The 19,878-nt window shown below is 41.1% G+C and overlaps 2 protein-coding genes across 2 annotated transcripts; both read right to left on the bottom strand.

Moving 5' to 3' along the window:
- Nucleotides 1-521: 521 nt before the first annotated feature.
- On the bottom strand, nucleotides 522-13,572 carry LOC131778446 (protocadherin-like protein). The gene is made up of 14 exons (XM_066172949.1): nucleotides 13,566-13,572; nucleotides 13,094-13,473; nucleotides 12,188-12,484; nucleotides 9,649-11,593; nucleotides 9,265-9,534; nucleotides 8,557-8,763; nucleotides 8,047-8,210; nucleotides 7,327-7,442; nucleotides 6,835-7,124; nucleotides 5,545-5,873; nucleotides 4,093-4,822; nucleotides 3,398-3,637; nucleotides 2,413-2,800; nucleotides 522-1,664 (listed from the first exon to the last, which is right to left on the bottom strand). Exons 1-14 carry the CDS (start codon nucleotides 13,570-13,572, stop codon nucleotides 1,364-1,366), a joined length of 5,664 nt encoding a protein of 1,887 aa, XP_066029046.1. The 3' UTR covers nucleotides 522-1,363.
- A 1,257-nt stretch (nucleotides 13,573-14,829) lies between these two features.
- Nucleotides 14,830-19,496, bottom strand: LOC136283755 (protocadherin-like protein; the record flags this gene model as incomplete). The annotated part of the gene is made up of 4 exons (XM_066172948.1): nucleotides 19,445-19,496; nucleotides 18,816-19,259; nucleotides 18,120-18,347; nucleotides 14,830-17,774 (listed from the first exon to the last, which is right to left on the bottom strand). Coding segments are annotated over exons 1-4 (3,669 nt in total), but the record flags the coding sequence as incomplete, so codon positions are not given.
- Between the last annotated feature and the right edge of the window lie 382 nt (nucleotides 19,497-19,878).

Raw genomic sequence — 19,878 nt, 5'->3', positions numbered from 1 at the left:
ACAGATAGAGATTAGTCATTTATAATGAATGTTTGTCCTCATATGGGGAGTTGTCGGGTTTTTACCAGTACTAACCTGGTCGAACTGAAGACAGATCAGCTCAGTGACATTATCTGAGGAATGTCGCGTGTAATATTGAACTATGAAGCAAAGTCAGTGTTCAAGACTACACGCTACATCACTAAGATGTTTTTTTCCCTTAGGAAAAGACCATATTTTGTCAAAAGCGAGAAGCTTGGAGAGGGGAAATTTCGATATAAAAATAAGTAGCAAAGAAAACCCTTCAAGCATCAGTAAAAGAAACAAAAAAGAAGTCAACATGCGGACGTCAATTTAAAAAAAATTGACATGTCCCTAAACCTGGGCCTGAAGCCTCTCTGTCTGTTTCCGCATTATCTCTTGAGGACTGTGGAAGCAAAATTAAGTCGATCTGTAAGCAACCTGCAGAAGTCAAGTTTATTTTGCAAAATTTTTGCGTGTAACTGGTTACATCAGTCATGCTCATGCTCATTAGAGCTTTCAGTTTTGCAACGATATCGCATCTCTTTTTAGTGCTGACAGCGCTGCTGGTGACAGCAGAAACCTGTACTAAATTATTCCGTACTGATTATCCTATTTGAAAAAAACACGACAAAAATCAAGAATGTGGTTGCGAATTCTATGAGCGCTTTAACCGCGGGATGTGCGATGACACCGACAGCTCGCGAAAAACTTTTACCCATAAGCTACAGCAAAAGTGACAATTGAATCATTTCCAATGTAAACCTTTAAGATCGTGTCTATAACCACCTACGATGCATCAGCAACAGAAATATGTATCGATTCATAAACAACATAATACTCATCACGGTTGACCATTATGTGGTGAGCTTCTGGTCTTAAGTGAGGAAACTTCGTCTTAATACGATTGAAATTGGATAATTTTACATTCCTGACTTAGACTGCCTTTTTCTAGTTCCAAGTCTGAACATTCTACTTATTAATTGTCTAATTAATCCAGTATAAGCTGATTAGATGCTAAATTGTCAAGCGACGCAGCAAGTAAATAACAAGACCGCAATTATTCAATTGAATTTTATGAGCAAAATATATCAATCGAGCAAAGATTTTATTGTAATCCACAATATTTTTCGACGGAAAAAAAATGTGAGATTGATCATTAATGACCGGATTGTTTATTTCCAGGAAGCAGTTCACTGAATTAGGGACAAAACTTGTAGCAAATCACAATGTGACCGATATTCTGCTGCGCATTTCGAGGATGTGTCGCACGTTTCTGTTTTGTCAACCACCTTGTAATCAGGTCAAAATGTATCTAATGCAGATAAAAAAAAATGAACATTATGTCGATAGATGCCATTGGTTAGTTTCCGTCACGAAGTCGTACGAAATGATGCTCCCAAGAGTCCTCCGGAAGGTCCCAGTCTGCGTCGTCCCCGCTGCCAATCTCGCTTAAGTCATCCACGTCAGAATCGTCTCCTTCGTCTTCAAAGGAGTTCACTTCGTCATGTGACAGCGACACATTACTGTCGGCGCGTACCACGTGTCTTGTAATTTTTGTATGAAGATGTGACGTCACCATGGGCATTGAACCGTGGAAGCCTTGGTTACCGATTCCTAGGTGAGTGTCATTTACGTTCGTCCCACCTTGAATCACGTGATGTCTGCAGTGGAATAATGAGATCAGTTACCTTAGTTGTTAAAAAAGTGTTTAAGAATTCACGCTTTATCACTTTCGAGATCCGAATGAGTGACCAAACAGCTCGAAAATTGTCTAAAACAATTCAATCGTGCACGCCATCATTTTGAAATAACTCAGTAACCTGATCTCATATGGAAAACCCGAAAGCGTGGTTCAAATTTTTTATGAAAAAAGGCTAATATTTGAGTTGAAAGCTCGTTTGTGCAGCCTCTAATTGCCTTAAAACTCGCTATAAGAGTTAGACGAAGGGAGACTTAGTCAGTTCAGAATTGAAAACGGCGACCAACTTTCGAAGGATAAGGTTTCTCTAGACGCGGCCAGTGTCATAATTTTATATGTCGTCTTGAATATGGTTGTTGAAGTATCTCTCTTATTGAAAAGGGAACAAAGTCAACTTTTGTCGTGGATACGAGATAAAAACAACGATGTGCAAGGATTGAGAGCCACAGGTAATAGGAGTGATGGTTAAAAAATAAAGGATTTCGCCGAACACAGGCAGTGTTTGTCATCGCTATCCGAAACCGCTTCAATACCTTTCCCACTTATCCATCTTACTTTTCGTTCGCCTTCCCTAAAATGCGATATTTCAAATAATTTTATACGAACAAATTTCTGAGTTCCGGAGGGACCGACCAACCGCTGTGACGCATATCCTCGTTTTCATTATCGTTCAATTGTCTCCCTTCAATGTTGTAACGTCAACAACTTACCTGTGAGATGTTAATTGCCTTAAGTCAAAATGAAGGTTGTCTGTCCCTCGGATACCATCGTCGCTGTACACGCGAATATTGGCATGCTCATGGCCATGCTCAAGATCCGAGCTTCCTGTAGCCTTCTCGGTGTACATGTACTTCATCAAATGACGTAGATCATAGTCAGTACTGTCCATCTCCCCCGCCCCAGCAGAGTAGGGCCTGACTGTCCCGTGTCCTGTAGGAGCCACTGCCGCCTTAGCTGGTCCTGTTCCTGCGTCTGTGGCATCTTCCCTACACCTTTTCCACAGTAGATAAAGTCCAAGCAGGATCAGTGCGATAAGGAGAAGGAGAAGAACGGCCAATATGGCTAACCAGTTCCACGCTGGCGGAGAAGGCGTATTCGCTGAAGTAGTGAATGATAAAGTAAATTAGGTCTGCTCCCGAGCAAAGGGACCCCACACCAACAATTTCACTCGTATTGAATAGCTGAAAAAGTTGCTATCCCACGGATGGGATGCTTATCAATCTCCCGGCCCCTTTTTCCCTCTACTCCACTGACCCATGGCGTGACACAAGCTACAGGCTAACCACCCCCCCCCCCTCTTCAACCGACAGTTTACTATTCCCTTTTAATATCCTTGAGAGGAGAAATTCACCGTCAAAGTATCTGTAAAACGTAATGAACCCTCAGAGCTCGAACCCAAACCTTTTCAACCGGAGGCTAGCACTGGGTATGCATTTCACCCATTCTAAGATGTAACGATAATTAATTATTTCCTTCCTTCATGATAGAGGCCAGCTACCTGTTTATATCTAAAAATTCCTTTCTTCAATATGTGCTGTTCTTTTTTTTTGTTTGCTCGTTCATTTCTTCATGCTTGTTCAATTGCTCCACCGCTCGTTTCTTCTTGGTTTCCCTGTAAGTTAGTGCGCCTGTTCGTCGAGATGAATCAGTTATTCTATATCTATGTTTCACAAAATAGACATGAAAAATACTCACGTTGAGTTTTTCCACCTCCAGGGTCTTCTACGATTTCATAACATCGAAGTCCAGTCCAAGGCTCAGCGCATTTACATACATTCACCAGGGGCGAAGTGGTATCTATTAAACATGTTCCGTTATTGGCGCAGTCTCCCTTTTCACAAGGACATCCAAATATAACATTTTGCCGCTCGACTGTCACTGGACTTCCTTCATGGTCTACGTCGATATCATTGAATCGATTTTGTGGGATGCAACCTAAGAGTTCACAAAGGATAAGATAAATTTAGAGAGCGAATCTGTGAAAATTTTACGAGCGAATTTGAGAGAAGTCAAACTTGTTTCTCTGTTCTTCACCAGCGCAAGAACACAACATTGTTTTATTCTATTATCTTCGATATATTTTTTCAGTTTAATTTGTGGATGTATACCATGCAAACTCAAGTTAAACCAGGTTTAAAGCGTAAAAGAGGTTGCAGTTATTCCCTCGGTGAAACAAAGATTATGAAAGATTTTTTGACTCAATATGTGTCAATTCCGATGTATATGGCGACCAACGTGTATCAACCACATTAACTGATTTTGAAAATTGCTCTTGACCAGTTACTGTAAATGTATAATCACCTTACGGGGGTGGTTATCGTACATATGACGCAGTCCAAGACCAATGGGAGGGGAAACATCTCTACTATGACCCTAGTAAATATACTAACCTGCGTAAGATTCATCGACGTCCGACCTATTTCTCTTTCCCTCTGTTGACTGCCTCAGCTTCAGCCTCGATCCATAGTCAGCCACGGAACTGAGTTTGCCACCAGTGACCACCGCATTAGCACCAGGATCAGCCTTCGCTCTCGGATCTCCAGAACTTTGTTGATTTCTTCGTTGTAGTATCCGATGAACACTTTGCGCGCTGCTATTACTAACTCGAATTTCGGAAACACTTACACCGGCGCTTCCTAAAACTACTTTCCCTGCACTTGAATTATACACAGATCGAATGCTGTGTTTCTGGTACATTCTAATAAGGGTCGCATTCTTCAATATTTTGACCGTAACACCACCCTTTTTTCCGATAGTTATCAAACTCACTCCGTACAAAGACCCTGAGAAGGACGTAAAAGTCGAGATGAGGCCGCCGTCTGCCGTTTGCACAATAGCCTTTCCGTTGCTTTTCACAATCGCTCGCATCACAAGCATCGCGGTCAGCCGGCGGGTACCACCGGAAAACAGAGCCCCTCCACCAAAATTCATCAGATTGCTGCTTCCTCCCGTACTTCCTTCCACCTTCCCCGCGTAGTCAACCTGTAGTGTGGCGTAGTTACCCACTCTTTCCACTTTGACAATGTGTGTTTTACCATCGGTGATGTTTACGTTCGGAAGCGAAAGGACTTTTGTCCTACTTCCCAGTCTGAACACACAACGAAGTACATGGTTCAATATCTATAAACAAGAGAGTCAAATTTTGTCAACTGCTCCAATCGCAAATTGTCTTCAAATTCGATTTCATACGCCGCCACTTTGAATCTTGCCTTGCAACCTGGCTACTTATCTGTGGTGTAACTTAAGTCATTTTGATTTTCTTCTCTTATCAATGCGCTTGAGCAATTATGGGCCACCCAAAAGCATATTAATGACCCAAACGATTATTCCTTTTTACAATGGACAGGGTAGCAGCTGTATGTAAATTGCGCTAAATATGTGGACTGGTATTTGCGACCAGGTTGCCTGGTTTGTTTTTATTTTTTCAAAATGGCGGCGTTTGCAGTCGATTAAATATTTCAAAACAGTTTTCGAACGGTTGAGAACTGACTATTTGGAGGCTAAAATTTAACAGAAAATTCTTCATCATCATTTTCAATGGGGAGAAAAAAATCATATGATTTCTGGATTTTAACTCTTGGTATTGAAAGTGTCGTAGATCAACTGCACTGAAGTTATTAACGTTTCGCGATTTTCCGCAATTTTATTTTTAGTGTACATTCATAAGAGGCTGCACTCTTTCCTAAGCACAAACTTTGCTCTCCATTTTCACATACGGAACAACACTTGATTGGATCATTTCCTCTCTGATCAGGGACTAAACAAAGAAAATTGAATAGGCCGGCAGACCCGCATTTCTAGGTGAGCAGCAAGTCTTGGGATGAAATGGATTCAGTACTTACGCCAATCCTGACAAATTCGGTTCCGAGGCTGTTAGTGGCCAGGAATACGAGGCTGGTGTTGGTACTTGTCGAGGCTTTGACTTTCAAGGCAATGTTCGTGAAATATTCACTCGTCACTGGTTGGGGCGCTGGAGCAACGTCTCGTCTTCTCCTTGACGAGGTTAACGATGACGACGAAGATGATGATGACGATGACGACGATGATGAAAATGAAGACGATGACGAAAAGGAAGAAGAAGACGATGATGATGACGATGCTGCTGCTGAATCCCAGGCTGATAGGGAATACTGGGAGTAACTGTTTTCCAAGTAGTAATTCCCAACAGTCGCTGGATACGGTGGAAAAAGGAAAATAAGTATCAAATATCAGATACCATATGCAAACAAGAATGGTGACGGTAAAGGCAAGGTGATGAAAAAAAAATCTAAGTCATTAGCCGGAATAGCAGTGTTACTAGTGTATTTTAAAATGGTGTATATTTCTCTGATGTAATTTGAACGTGAAATATCTACATTTTGGGTACTCTGAAACGGGAACCCCCACAACCAATTATTTTGTTTTCTACTTGAAACTAAACGAAAATCTCAAAAGAGAAACTTTGACCCCATTGACGACGGTAAAACATCGAGCCACTTGCAACACTTAGTAATAAAAAATTTATAAATCGTTCATCACTAGATGGCTCAATCGGTGTCGCCGTCCTAACAATGAAAAGTTCCGGGTGATTTCCTGAAGACATAGTCTGTTAGCTTCCCTCTTATTTACAAGGTTTTAAAAACGGTTTTATCATAATTTATCTCTTCGAAAAATCTCTTTGGCTAGATATACGTATCAAAATCCCATCATCTTCAACGTTGTAACCAATACTCATCGCTATCTTTTCTCCTTCAAGGGAGGGTCAGAGAATGCTGAAAAGACTAGCCAGAGATAATGGCATTGATTTAATAAGCTCTGCTTTTATGATCTGTGTGACATTTAAGCTTCTAAAACTGACTCAGTACAACATAGAAATAGGGCGACTTCAAATGGGTGTTTTAACTTCAAAACTTATTATATAACGTAACCACGACTAGCCAGAATCAGAACAAAGAAAAGGCATACACCAGGGAAAAGGAACTCAAAGAGTAAATAAGCAAACAGGAGTCGGTGGAAGAAAAAACGAGTAAATAGTTAATAAATTGGCGCGAGTCTTTTAGATCAGTCAGAGCGTGGTGCGGAAAAGTCTAATGCAACTTTCGTCACTGAGTAGAAAGTATTTTTTTAAAAAATGTTACAACAGAAATACTTACATGCCGAGCAGTCGTCTCCAGAATACCCCACATCACATACACAAACGCTCTCCTTGTCCAAGTACGGTTCACAGTATCCATTGTTATTACAAGACGAACAAGCGGTGAGAGCCAAGGTGCAGCCTTCGGGAGAGTTGACCACTTTGAGGGGGTTCTTGAGATCGTACATATGTTTATTGTTGATAATTTTTCGTATGCATCCCACAAAACCCGTGTAATTGAGGTCTGGATATGAAACTTGCGGGTTTTCCACCCCTCCAATTTGAAGTGGCCAAATACTGTTCAGGAAACTGAAAGAACAAAAATTATAAGTCGAGAGTAAGTACAAATTATACTTTTATCTTTGGAAGAGAAGTAACCTTCGGAGATTTATAGGAAGATTGTTGATCTTCGAAAATATTCAATCCCAAAACACAAGTGTGACTTACGACAGTCTTCGGGAATTCTTCTGCAATCTTCGTAGAAATTTTTCCTTCTCATAAAAATACTTACACATCGGTTCCTCTGACATTTCCTGATATTTTACACTCGCTTTCATCCTCCACCAACTGATCCCCAAGCTGTATCAAACGTGCGTTCTTGCATTGGTCAATAATGACTGTAAACGTCTGTGGAAACATGACTACATGTTACTCATTGAGACTGACTTGAGCTGAACAGCAATGGCGCAGCTACGAGAGCCTTGCCTGTGGCCCTGTTTCGAATCTCGAACCTGGCTTCAGACATTGGTGGCGGCGACTTGAGAGCGATTCTTCGGACCTTGTATCATTCGTTGGTTGAAACTGTTGTTAATTTTGATTCGTGCCTCAATGATTTTTTCCCCTGGGTTCGCCTTCCTCCAAAATTCCAAATTGCAAATCGAGTTGAAATAACTTAACGCCCTTGAAAAATACTATTTTTCAAATACTGCCAGATTCAGATAATGGACAACGAAACTTGAAAAGGAAAAATTGTAATATCTTGCCAATTAAACTGCGAAAAAAGTTGTCAAGGAAAACTACTTGAACTAAAAGTTTCCCTATTTAGATGATTGGACTTAATACTTGGCAACAAAACTTGAAAAAATCAAAGAAAATTTTTTACTTGCAGTTATTCCATGACAACTATCATTCAAAAAACTATTTCATCTTGGAAGAAAACAGGGAGCAATTCTCGCTGCCAAGTGAACTTGGTAATGAAATGTTGTACTTCAGTGTAAATGCAATCTTATACCTTCAACTCTTGACGCACTTCAATAGAATGCCATTGACTATCATCCAGTCGAGGACCACGCGACATCGTTAAAGTTAAAGGCTGTGATCCCAATGATACGACGACACGAATGAAGCCCCCAAACAAAACAATGGCCAGGAAATCACGAGGCTGACCGACGCCCACTATGAAAAAGTTAGAAAAATTTTTCTCGCAATGAAACTGAAATTAACAAGAGATCAGATTAAAATTGGAAACAAAGGGCAAACGTTTTTTTTTTTCGCTTTCCAATGAATTTTTTTTCTTAAATTTTTTGTTCATCTATTAGTGCTTAGTTACAGGTAATATAGTCCTCTTTTAAAGATAATTGTTATCATCTTGACAATGACAGCTGGATATGCTTGTTGAGGTATGATTTGTGCTTCAATAAACTTGAAATGGCCAAAGAACAAGAATTACTTGTACCTATAACGTGTTGATTTGATTTTTTCTGCACCAGTTTTGCAAAAGAACTAAGGAAAAAGCGCATACCTTGCAATAATGGCCCTTGATAAAGAATTAGACCATCTGCAACAGTTGTGGTGAATTCCAGCTGTACAACATTCCTGTCGTAAGCCACAAGCTTTTCAAGCCAGATGTATGATTCTCCCAGGCCTCCCTCGAACGTGCGAGTCGTTTCTTGGCAAAGAGGCCCAGTAACTAGCCCGGCGAACTTATGCTTGCATTGGCAAATAATCCCTAGGGAAACGCAGTTTACGTGTCAGATATCTAAATTTATTTTCCGCAAAGGTGATAAGCTTCAGTTACTTTTATTGTCCTAAGGCTTACGATCATTGTTCTTTAGAGGTAGTAGCTGTCTGCTTTATTCTAAAATCGGCTAACATATCAACTTCATGTTTTTCAGATTTGGAAAGAACCGAAAATGATGTGAAGTTTTGGCAATTTGTTAGTGTCTTGGGGCCCGTCGGACCTCAAGAGTGCCATCCCCAACATTGAAATCGTCAATAATTAAAGAGATATGGCTTTCTCATTGCCAATTATTTCTTTACAAACATTTCAGTCAGTCAATAATTTCATGTAGCCAAAAATTATAAGGAGTAGCTTCGTCCTCACATAGGAGATATTCCCAAGGCCGAAATACATCTATTCGACCCTATCAAGCATGGGACTTACATCATAGCACAGGGATATAAACTTCCATCAATGATCATTTTTGATGAATGTGACTGTATCACTTACCTTCTGGTTGAACGTCATGACATATGCCACCATTCAAACAAGGCTTATCCAAGCATCTTAGAACAGGTTTAATCTCGAAGAAAAAGTATTTTGCTTCAAGTTTCACATCGATTGATACAAACGTGAGAGAGGTGTCAGGTGCAGGTAATTGACCATAGTCGCCTCTGATCACTGTAAATGTAGTGAAGGCGCTGACCAAGTTCCGGCAGATACCAGTTTTGTTGTATTCTTTTGCGCATGTATCAATACCGAAGGTGCTTACAGTTAGCCCTGAAAATAACCGAAATGTGAATGTAACATTTGAAGCAAATAGATATGTTCAAAAATATAGCTTTTATCAATGCTAAAATTTCAAAACAAAACGGAATTCAACTAAAATCTTACCGATACTTTCAAGCGAAGATCTCTTCTCTATCAGCTTCGTCAGTATATCAGTTGTACTCCAATACTCGTTTTTAGGGGTGTTTACTGCTAATTGTACATTTATAGCTTGTGGGTCGTCTGTATCAATTTGTATACTGAAGATATAAACGTAGTATTGTACAAAGAAGTCTCCACCATTGTTGCTAAAAATTTCTTGAAGTACCCCTACAAGCTTCGAGTAGTAATCACCAACGAAAATAGCTTTTTTATGGATTTGCACGAACTGTATTGTGGTACTTTTTAGTACGGCAGCTTGTGAAATATTTCGAACCATAACAGTTATGCCTGAGAACACAACTTTGGGTGGTAACGCCTGATTTCTGTTTTTTTCTGTTACACGTACGAAAAGTCCGTAGTTACCCGCAGGAATATTTTCCGGTGCAGAGAGGTGGCCCGTGTTTGTATCCAAAGTGAAAAACGATCCTGGATTCTGCGTCGTAATTGTGTAGCCGTTTTCATCCACTTCAAAGTCGTTGTCTCTGTAGTAAACTTTTCCTATAACTCCCCCCGCAAAGCGTCCCTGATACGAGTTTAAAATGATCGTCATTGTGGCATTAAAAGGGGCGTTGTTATTGACAGAATCTTTAACCTCGATGTAGACTACAGTTATGTTCGACATGGCAGGATTGCCATTGTCAGTTACTTGTACCCACAGTTTCCATTCTTGTTTCTCTTCATAGTTGAATTGGTATGAAGCCAATGAGTAGATATCGGCAGTGGTACTGGTCTTCGAACTTGGCTCTATATAAAAATTCCCCTCTACCGTTCCATTGAGTATCTTGTATTCAAACGGTGGTCCATTAAACGGTTCATCCAGGTCAAAAGCACTAAGCGTCACAACAAACTGCGCTGTAGACACCTTTTCGACGATGCTGCCGAAGAAGATAGGAGGGATAAAGTGTGGCCCATTGTCGTTGATATCTAGTACTGTTACTGTCACGAAGCAAATGACAAAGAGTTCATCAGCATCTTCGGCTTTTATCTCCAGCTTGTAACTGCTGACTGTTTCTCGGTCCAAGGGAGCAGTTATGTATAAAATACCTATACTAGGATTATTTGGATCAGGTCTGACGTCAAAGCTGTCAGTTGAGTCTCCAAACTCGACCGTGAACCACAGCCTTGTCTCAATGCCCTTGTCAAGATCGTTAGTCACCAAACTTAGTAAAGAAGAACCAACGGGTTCGTCTTCGTTAATGGATATGCTGTACGTATCTGGCACAAAGATCGGAGGATGGTCATTTACGTCGATGATGGTGATGAACACGGAAGCAAGCTCTGAAGAAGTCTGTTGGGGGATACCTAGGTCGGATACGTTTATCTTCAGAGTGTAACTTGGTCGTGTTTCATAGTCTAACTCTCCCGACACCAATATTGCACCAGTAGCAGGGTTGATGTAGAACGCATAGGGATCGTTGCCAGACACCGTGGTAAACTCAAATTTACCGTTGAAGCCCAAATCTATATCTGTAGCGCTAACTTGTGTCACGAAGAATCCGGGAAATGCATTTTCCGGGACAGACGCTCTATACTCCAGAGGTTCAAATATCGGTTTATGGTCGTTGGCGTCTACTACTCTGATAGTTACCACTGTTGTGCCGCTAAGCTGTCGGGGAGTCCCATTGTCTGTCGCCCTAACGGTGACGTTGTACTCGTCCGGGTCCCCTTCTTTATCAAAGGTCATAGTATTGGATATGAGCCCAGTTTTACTGTCAATCACGAAAAGCCCGTCACTATCGTCATCTAGAGAGTAGGTTAGGTCGGTGTTCCCATTCTCTTTTGGGTCATCTTCGTCGATAGCTTGTACGACAATCACGCTTGTGCCCGGAGGGTTGTTTTCCTCGATAGTACCAATGTATGGAGGACTTGGAAAGTAGGGTGCTTTGTCATTGATATCGAGAACAACGATCTGCAAGCGAATTTAAAGGGTGAAAATGAAAGGTGTGAATTAAGATAGGGATTACACAAAAAAGAATAAACGTACGCTTTCAAAAAACTGGATTCCTGTTTACCAGCTCCACTACACTACGCAAACACGATAATTTACTGAATTACGCCCTCTATCAACTATCACTTAACCTAAACAATTACATTCGCCAAGAACACTCTTATGCACATCATTTCAGTATGTGCCTAACTTTTTACTTATTTTTATATCATTGTATGTACGACTACCGTTTTTACTTCTTAGCATAACGTGGAATTGTTCTAAATCGTATTTTAGGATCCTGACTCAAACTTTTTAAAATTCTGTTCCATGTTAAAGTATGTACTTTCAAATTCAATTTCAATTCATATGGTATACCTGTAAATTAGCTGGTGTGTCATTTCATTACGTTATGTCACATCAGAATAGTTGAGCGTATGACAAAATTAAACTTGTGTTGTATTGTGGGATAGAAATATTGATAGTCAAGTCGTGGCGGTTGTCATTCATTGTTTCCTTAGCATTGTTGTAATGTTTTAGATCTCTATTTTCCTATTAAACTAAATAACATCACACCTTTACACCTGCAGATCCAATAAAAATTCCGTCAGTAGCCTGGACCTTGAAATACAACACAGGCGTTTCCTCTCTGTCCAGCGGTCTCCCACTAGTACGTATCTCCCCATTCTCTGGACCAATCGTGAAGAACATCTCGCCCTGTTTGTCTAAGAAGTAAGAAACAGTCTCGCCAGTCGTGTCGATGTCAGTAGCACTTACTGTCACCACAAGCAGGCTTCCTGGACTGCCTTCCACCACAGTTGCATCATAACGAAGTTGATTGAACACCGGGGCATTGTCGTTAACGTCTATAACCTGGAAATAAGTTCAATTTTTGTTATTTTCTGTCTAGGTAGGTTGGAGCTAATCAGCATTGTACCTACGTGGAACAAATTTAACTTGATGAAAGGGATTAAATTAAAAGAAACTGTGGTGCTGCGCCGGTGGTAGGTATTACAAGATTATTTGGTTGTATCAACTGAGTTGATAATTCAAATTGGCCACCGTAAAGAATTTCTAGAGCTGACGTTTCAGTGTGGATATTTTGTGTGGTTTGTATATAGCAAAATGGAGCTAGGTTAGTGGTGGGAACGTGGTAACGTGAAAAATTAGTTCAGTGAAATTAACTTAGACAAAGGTCGCAGCACTTAAAGCTTCCCTTTATCTACCTACACAAGACTTACTTTACTGAAAATGACTTACTTAACTTTACTGAAAATGAAAATTTGAAGGCAGGAATGTGGTTCATTGTTTATTTGCATGTGAACAAAGGCGAGACCGTCTAACGATTGGCTGAAGCGATTTCTAGAGGCCATGGGTTTTAGTTGTTTTTTTTTTATATACTTTTTGTTATTTGCCAACGACAGCTTTCAACGCTACTTAATTGAAAGCTGCTTCAAGGTCAAACACAGGTCAAGCTCATACCTCGATTCTAACCCTTGCTGGCGGTTGACTTGTTGTTCTTCCGTCTGTAGAGATGATCTTCAGATTGTACTCCTTATCAGTTTCGTAATCAAGCTTATCATCGACAATGAGCTGCCCAACATTTTGAGGATAGTACACTGTCTCCAGATGAAATGCATGTCTTACATCTCCAGACGAGATGTAAAAACTTACTAAAGAGTTAAGACCAACATCAATATCTTGCACGGTAAAGGAGTGCAAAATCCAACCCAACTCAGCATCTTCCCTGACGCTCAGAGAATACTGAGTTGTAGCAAACACTGGCCCCGCATCATTGTCATCGACGACTTCGATATCAACATAGCTCCTCCCAAACTTGCCTCCTTTATCTTTAGCTTCGACTAAGACAGTGAAGTGCTTTTCATCAGCAACCTCGCGGTCAAATGTTTCCTTCGTTCTTATAAGTCCAGTGCTGGAGTCAATACTGAAATACTTTCCATCGGTAGTGTCGCTTTCAATGATGGAGTAAGTCAAAAGTCCCCCACCTCCAGTGTCCGGATCGTACGCATGCACTTGAAGGACCTCCGAATTCGGCGGAGAATTCTCGAGAACCCTACCCTCGTAAAACTCCGTTCCAAATATTGGGGTGTTGTCGTTGACATCAGTGATCCGAATCTCCACGAGGCAAGTGGAAAAAAGTGTCTTGCTCTCGGATGCTTTGAACTGCATACGAAATATCTTAAGCTCCTCATAATCAAGTGCCTTACCACCTGTCTTGATCTCTCCAGTCTGAGGATTGATGTGAAAGAACTCTGAGGCAAATTGCCAGGTGAATAAGGGAGTGTATGTTAACGGTTGGTTGTTTTTAGAAACTGCTTGAATTGTTAGGACTGTCGTATCTGCAGATAGATTACAGGACAAAAACGTTGCGTTTAAGTTAAGCCATACAAGTTTAAATCTTTTATGAAAAAGCCTACTCTCTCAACACTTAATGACCATAGTCGACCAAACGTGATTTGTACAATTATTCTGACCTTTTCCGATTACAGAAGTAGCCACACTTTGAAATCACATTTCAGTTACTTAAAAACATTTCAGTTACATGTTTATGATGTAAAGATAATTCGTCTGCAACACCGGCAACTGAATAAAATAAATCAAATCAAGGGGTTGCCTTTAAGCGTGAGGTAACGAGATACTTGAAACTGTTTACAGGTCACGACCACTAAGAGAATCAAGGAAAACCAGAATGAAACACAACGGCCAATTACTGATGGTCACAACCACGACCTTAAACAGAAAAAAATTGCCAAAAGTAAGTATCAGCTTAGATGAAAACTCGTGTGACATTAGACCAAAACGCACTTGATGATGAACTTCTTGAAGTTTTCTTACCATCTATGTAAAATAACCTTGAGAATGAAGAAATGAACAAAATACATTTTTATTTATTCCACGGAAATGATTGAAGGATTGCAGGGAAAATGGGAATGATGGGATTTCTGTTTTGTCCACTTACCTGCAACTTGATTTTCCTGGACTGAAGCGGTATATATTGCCTTCGTAAACTCCGGAGGTGGAAGGTCTGAGACAAAGATTTCAATATTTGTACTCCGATCCGCACTATTATCTGCACCAGCAGTCATCGGCTCCGTATTCGAAGGTAAGACAGTTAATGTCATTTTTCCCGTAAAAGATGCCAGTGACACTTTGGTTGATATGACGCCCCTTTCTGATATCTCGAACTTGTCATCGGGTTCCAAATGGTATTCTACATTGGCGTTCACGCCTGCATCCGAATCGAACGCGTGAACTCTCATGACTGAGGTTCCTATCTCGGCGTTATTCCAAACGCTTCCTTCGTAGGTCCACACTGGAAAATAGGGGTAGTTATCATTTACATCTCCAATGATGACTTCCAGCTTGCAATACCTCAGAAGTCGTTCAGAGGAGCTTCGACCATGCCCACCGTCTTCAACTTTGATAACGACTTTATATTCGGCTTTTTCTTCTCGGTCGAAGGTGACAGTGGTTTTTAGCACACCAGTGGTATTATCAATCTCAAAGAATTCATCGCCATACGCCAGACTGTATTCTACTTCTCCACCTAAACCCCTGTCCACGTCTGTAGCCACAATCTGGGTAACTACTTGTCCGGGGGATAGATTCTCTGTCACTGTAGAGTCCTCGCACTTTTCGAACACTGGTCGATTGTTGTTCTTATCCCTGATGGTCATGAAAACTTTCGCGTCGCTGAAGGCTCCGTTTGAATCCGTTCCTCGAATGGTGAACGTATATTCCCAAGGACTGCTGGGAAGTTTTCGTGAAAGAGAAATGACCCCAGTTCTAGCATCTATTGTGAAAGGGCTGCTCCCTTGGACTATGGAATATGTAATTTCATCGTGGTCATCGTCATGAATTTCAATCACCGCTAATCCTATCCCAACTTGTGCATCTTCGTCGACGGAGAAACTATACTCGGGATTTGCAAACCTGGGTTGATTGTCATTCACGTTCGTAACATTGATCTTAACATACGCCAAAGCTGCGTTCGTTTTATTCCTCAGATGATCAGATGCACGGACTTGAAATATGTGTGTTATAATGCGTTCGTAATCCAAAGAACGTGCTGGTGATATAACTCCAGTGTCGGGATCCACTGTGAAATACTCGGTATCTTTCACTGAGTAGCTCAACTGCCCTGAAGAGCAACTGCAATCCTGGCTACAGTCACAGTCTGTAGCGGCTACAGTCAATATCGAGCTCCCGAAGGCCGCGTCTTCTGGCACGGTAGCCGTGTACGATCCTTGTTCAAACATAGGATGGTGGTCATTAGCATTCAAAACTAAGATTTTGACATCGATTGAAGAGATCAGACCGGAAGGAATCATCTCGATAGCCTCCACCTGCAGTTCATATTCTTTTGCTTGTGTCTCGTAATCCAGGAGAAAATTGAGCATGACTTCACCATCACTGTTGATTCGAAATCTATTACCTGAGTTTCCATCTGAAATCTTATATCCCACTCTGCTACCTGAGACACTTAAAGCTTGGATCTTTCCTATTACAGTCCCACCCCTAGCGTCTTCGGGCACCTCAAACTTGTACCCATCGTCGTGAAAGTCGATAAATCTTGGAGGCAGTTGTCCAACATCTAATCGAAGTTTTAATGGGCTGTTCTGGCGTCGAGGTACTCCATAATCGAATGAACGTATCTCTAGGTCGTACTGAGACTTCATTAGAGGGCCGCCAACCTTTAGAGTGTCTTCCAACGGGTCAATGCCAAAGGGAGCGTTACTGGTGACAAGTTGGTAACCTGCAAGTCCATTCGCATCAGTATCTGCATCCGATACGTAAAGTTTCAAAGCCGAAGCACCAGCCTGAGCGTTACCGTTCACTGTTCCGTGCCTTTGCCTCAATTCAAATCGGGGATCGTTATCATTGACATCTACGACAGAGATCTCGAAGTTTATATCGTTGAAGATGGGACCACTGGAAGTAAAAGCTTCTTCTCGGACTGTCAGAGTGTACACCGCTTGAGTTTCAAAATCGAGTGACGTTTTGAGTTGAATTCTGCCCTCCTCGTCGACAGAGAAAGGGGTCTCTTCTGGGTACAAGATGGAGAACTTTCCACCAGGAATGTATCTGGGAGTCACGGCAAAAATCTTACCGACCGGCGTGTCCTCCCTAACCCTTAAGGCCACAGTGTTTTGGCCTGCTTGGTCATTAGTAAATGCCAGGCGCACAGATGTTGTTACAGAATTCGGTGGATTGGCACCATCACGAGCCTCTAAATTGAAATTTAATGTCCTTAAAGGTTCAGTAGAGCGCTTTCCGGGAATAGTACCGTCAAGAGTTCTTTTGGCACGAATAATTCCCTGGTCGTCAATATCAATGTAAGCCTCTGCATCAGGGGATAATTTGTACTTCATGGAAGACTCATTGTCTAGATCGTATGCTACTATTTGGGCCACTTCGTCACCTGCACGAGCACCTGCCGTTGCTCTTTGATCGACCTTCCCTTTGACCTCATCGATGAAGAACGGGCTGTTGTCATTGATATCTATGACGTTGATGGTGATTTTGACTTCAGCTTTCCGTCCTTTGATATCTTGCGCCATTACGTGCAATTCATACCGATCGGCTTTTTCATAATCGAGCTCTTGAGCCGTCACCAGATCCCCCGAGAAAGGATCAATTTGAATCACACCATCTTCGTTACCCGACAGTATGGTGTAAATGACGTACTCTGTGGTGGCTGCGGCTGCTGATGCGATCTTCTGTCCAGCCAAGATTCCCTCCTGTATGTCGAAACTTAACGAAGGATCTGGATACCGCGGGGGTCCATCAGGAGGAAACACATTTATCAACACCGTTGCTTCGTCTTTTTTATTTCTGTCCTTTTCATCGGCGGCTTCCACAATTAAAGTGAATGTGTCCTGGAGTGCAGACGCTAGAGGCCTATTGCCTAGGGTGATAAGTCCGTTGTCATTTTTTATCTCAAAAATACCGTCCTTGTTGCCCTTCTTTATGGTGTAATATAACAGTCTGTTGGCACCACTATCTAGATCTGTGGCGGATAATTGGACTACTTTACTTCCATGTTTGAGGTTGGCAGGTATTGAGGCTTGGTAAGAAGAAGTAGAGAAACGTGGTTTGTTGTCATTTACGTCTGTTACTCGGATAATTAACTTGACAATATCTGAAAAAATAAACCCAAACATCAATAATTAATAAGTTAAATTTGTTGCCTCTACCTTGAGTTTGACTCGATTTGACCGATTTGACTAATGAGATTAAACCACGCGAGCCATGAAAAATATAACGCAAATCTCGGCAGCCATACCACCGCCCCAACTCATGACATGATCAAAAATGGTTGAAGCAGAATATTTTTTAGCGGAGAGTTTCCCATCGATTTATGGCTCAAATATTAATAAATAATACTAATACTACTATTATTAAATAACAAATACTAAGGAACGGACAGTGGTGAGGCGGTCGTAAGGGACTTCACAGTTTCAAGACATAGTCTACATTGACTTACCGCTCAGTGGTTCTGGTTGTGCACCGTCTTGTGCCCTGATGAACAGCACATGTTCAGCAGCTTTCTCACGATCCAGAGGCTTTTTCAGTTTGACCCAACCGCTATCGGGCTCTACCTCAAAAAGCTCTTTAGTGTCACTCCTGACACTCTGTATGATGGAGTAAGTTACTTTTCCGTAATCACCATTGTCCTGATCAATTGCCTTCAAACGTTTTAAATTGAGATTGACTGGTGTGAAAAAAATAAATAATTGGGCGTTAGCACTGGTTGTGATGCCAAAGAACCATATACTGCTGTGACTTCTGAATTCCAGGGATTCATATAGTATTATCCAGAGACTATTAGTTGAGTTTTGGAAGCATTTTGGATCATGCAAGACAGTTTAAAGTTATAATTTTTCCCTTGTTCCTGAAATATTAAGTCAAACGCTCTGTGGTGTACCCTTATTAAGTTTCTGCGTCTTTTGAGTTTTTGACAAAAGAGGAACAAGTCGAAAACAAAAAGAGTTCTTCATTTTGTGACACAGCTAGAAAATGAAGCACGACCTGAAGGCTCCACTAAAGCATTACATACCTTACGATGGCATTTTAAGATTGGGGACATTTCTAAGAAAGTTGGTTAGAAAGTATCGGAAAATTAATGATTTTTAAACTACATATGGCATGGGGGTTTCTCCTTCATCAGTGTAAAACAAACCTTCATTTTCAGGGACATTTATGACCAAAATTGACTTCTCAAAAGACGGTGCGTGATCGTTGGCATCTTGCAAGGTAACTTTGACAACGGTGGTACTGTTTTTGTTATTTAGGGACACCATTACTGAGAGCTCATATGATGGCACCTTCTCGCGATCCAGGGGCTGCGCCACACTAATAACACCCAAGTAGTTTATACAGAATCTGTTCTCGGGGTCACCATTGATGATTGCATATTTTAATGGGGCAGTGGGGTCGTTATGGTCAGCTTTTATGTCGATCACACTGGTACCAACGGGACTTTTCTCACTAACGCTTTTCAAGTACTCTTCTTGTTTGAATGTCGGAGGCTTGCCGATATTCAAGACTGTTATTTCAATGGTCACGGCAGTTTCTCGGCTGGCTCCATCTACAGCCCTTACTACTATCGCATAGAAGCTTCCATCTGAAAATCTAATTACACCAAAGAAGTACTAAGTCAGAGAAGGAGAAGCAGCTTCTAAAGTCCAATTTGCATACGATTTCTGAAGTTTTCCCCGAATTCTGCTCTTAAAAAAATCAGTAAAAAGAAAGAAACGCTTTTGGTCTTGATTTTTATATCGAGTGCGCTCAAAAATAAAGGGTCCTAACCAGACTCGAGATCACAGATTGTTTGAAAAAGAGAATCTCGTGCAGAATACATTTAAGTACATTTTTCTGTTCATCCGACGATTAGCCAAATGGTTGTTAATTGATATAAATTATATTCTACCATACTTGATTTCTCTGTTGGTCTTGAGCGAGCCTGTGACAGAGTTTATGGAGAATGGAATGTCAACGGATGGATTACTTGCGGAGTCATGAATATTATACGATACAGAGCCAAAGTTTCCCGTATCCTCATCTGTTGCCGTCACCTGGGGAAAATAGATTTTAAACCGTATCTTTAACAGAAAGGAACCGCGATCATATATAGTTTCTGAATGGATAATCAATTAGGCGATGGACCAGCTCGTCATTAAATAGCAAGAAAGAGTGACTACGTAGTGTTGTTTGATGCCTAACAACTTGGATGCAAAGAAATG

This window comes from Pocillopora verrucosa, chromosome 10, assembly GCF_036669915.1.
Source record: "Pocillopora verrucosa isolate sample1 chromosome 10, ASM3666991v2, whole genome shotgun sequence".
NCBI classification, from domain to species: Eukaryota; Metazoa; Cnidaria; class Anthozoa; order Scleractinia; family Pocilloporidae; genus Pocillopora; species Pocillopora verrucosa.
This window is presented reverse-complemented; position numbering and strand designations above follow the sequence as displayed.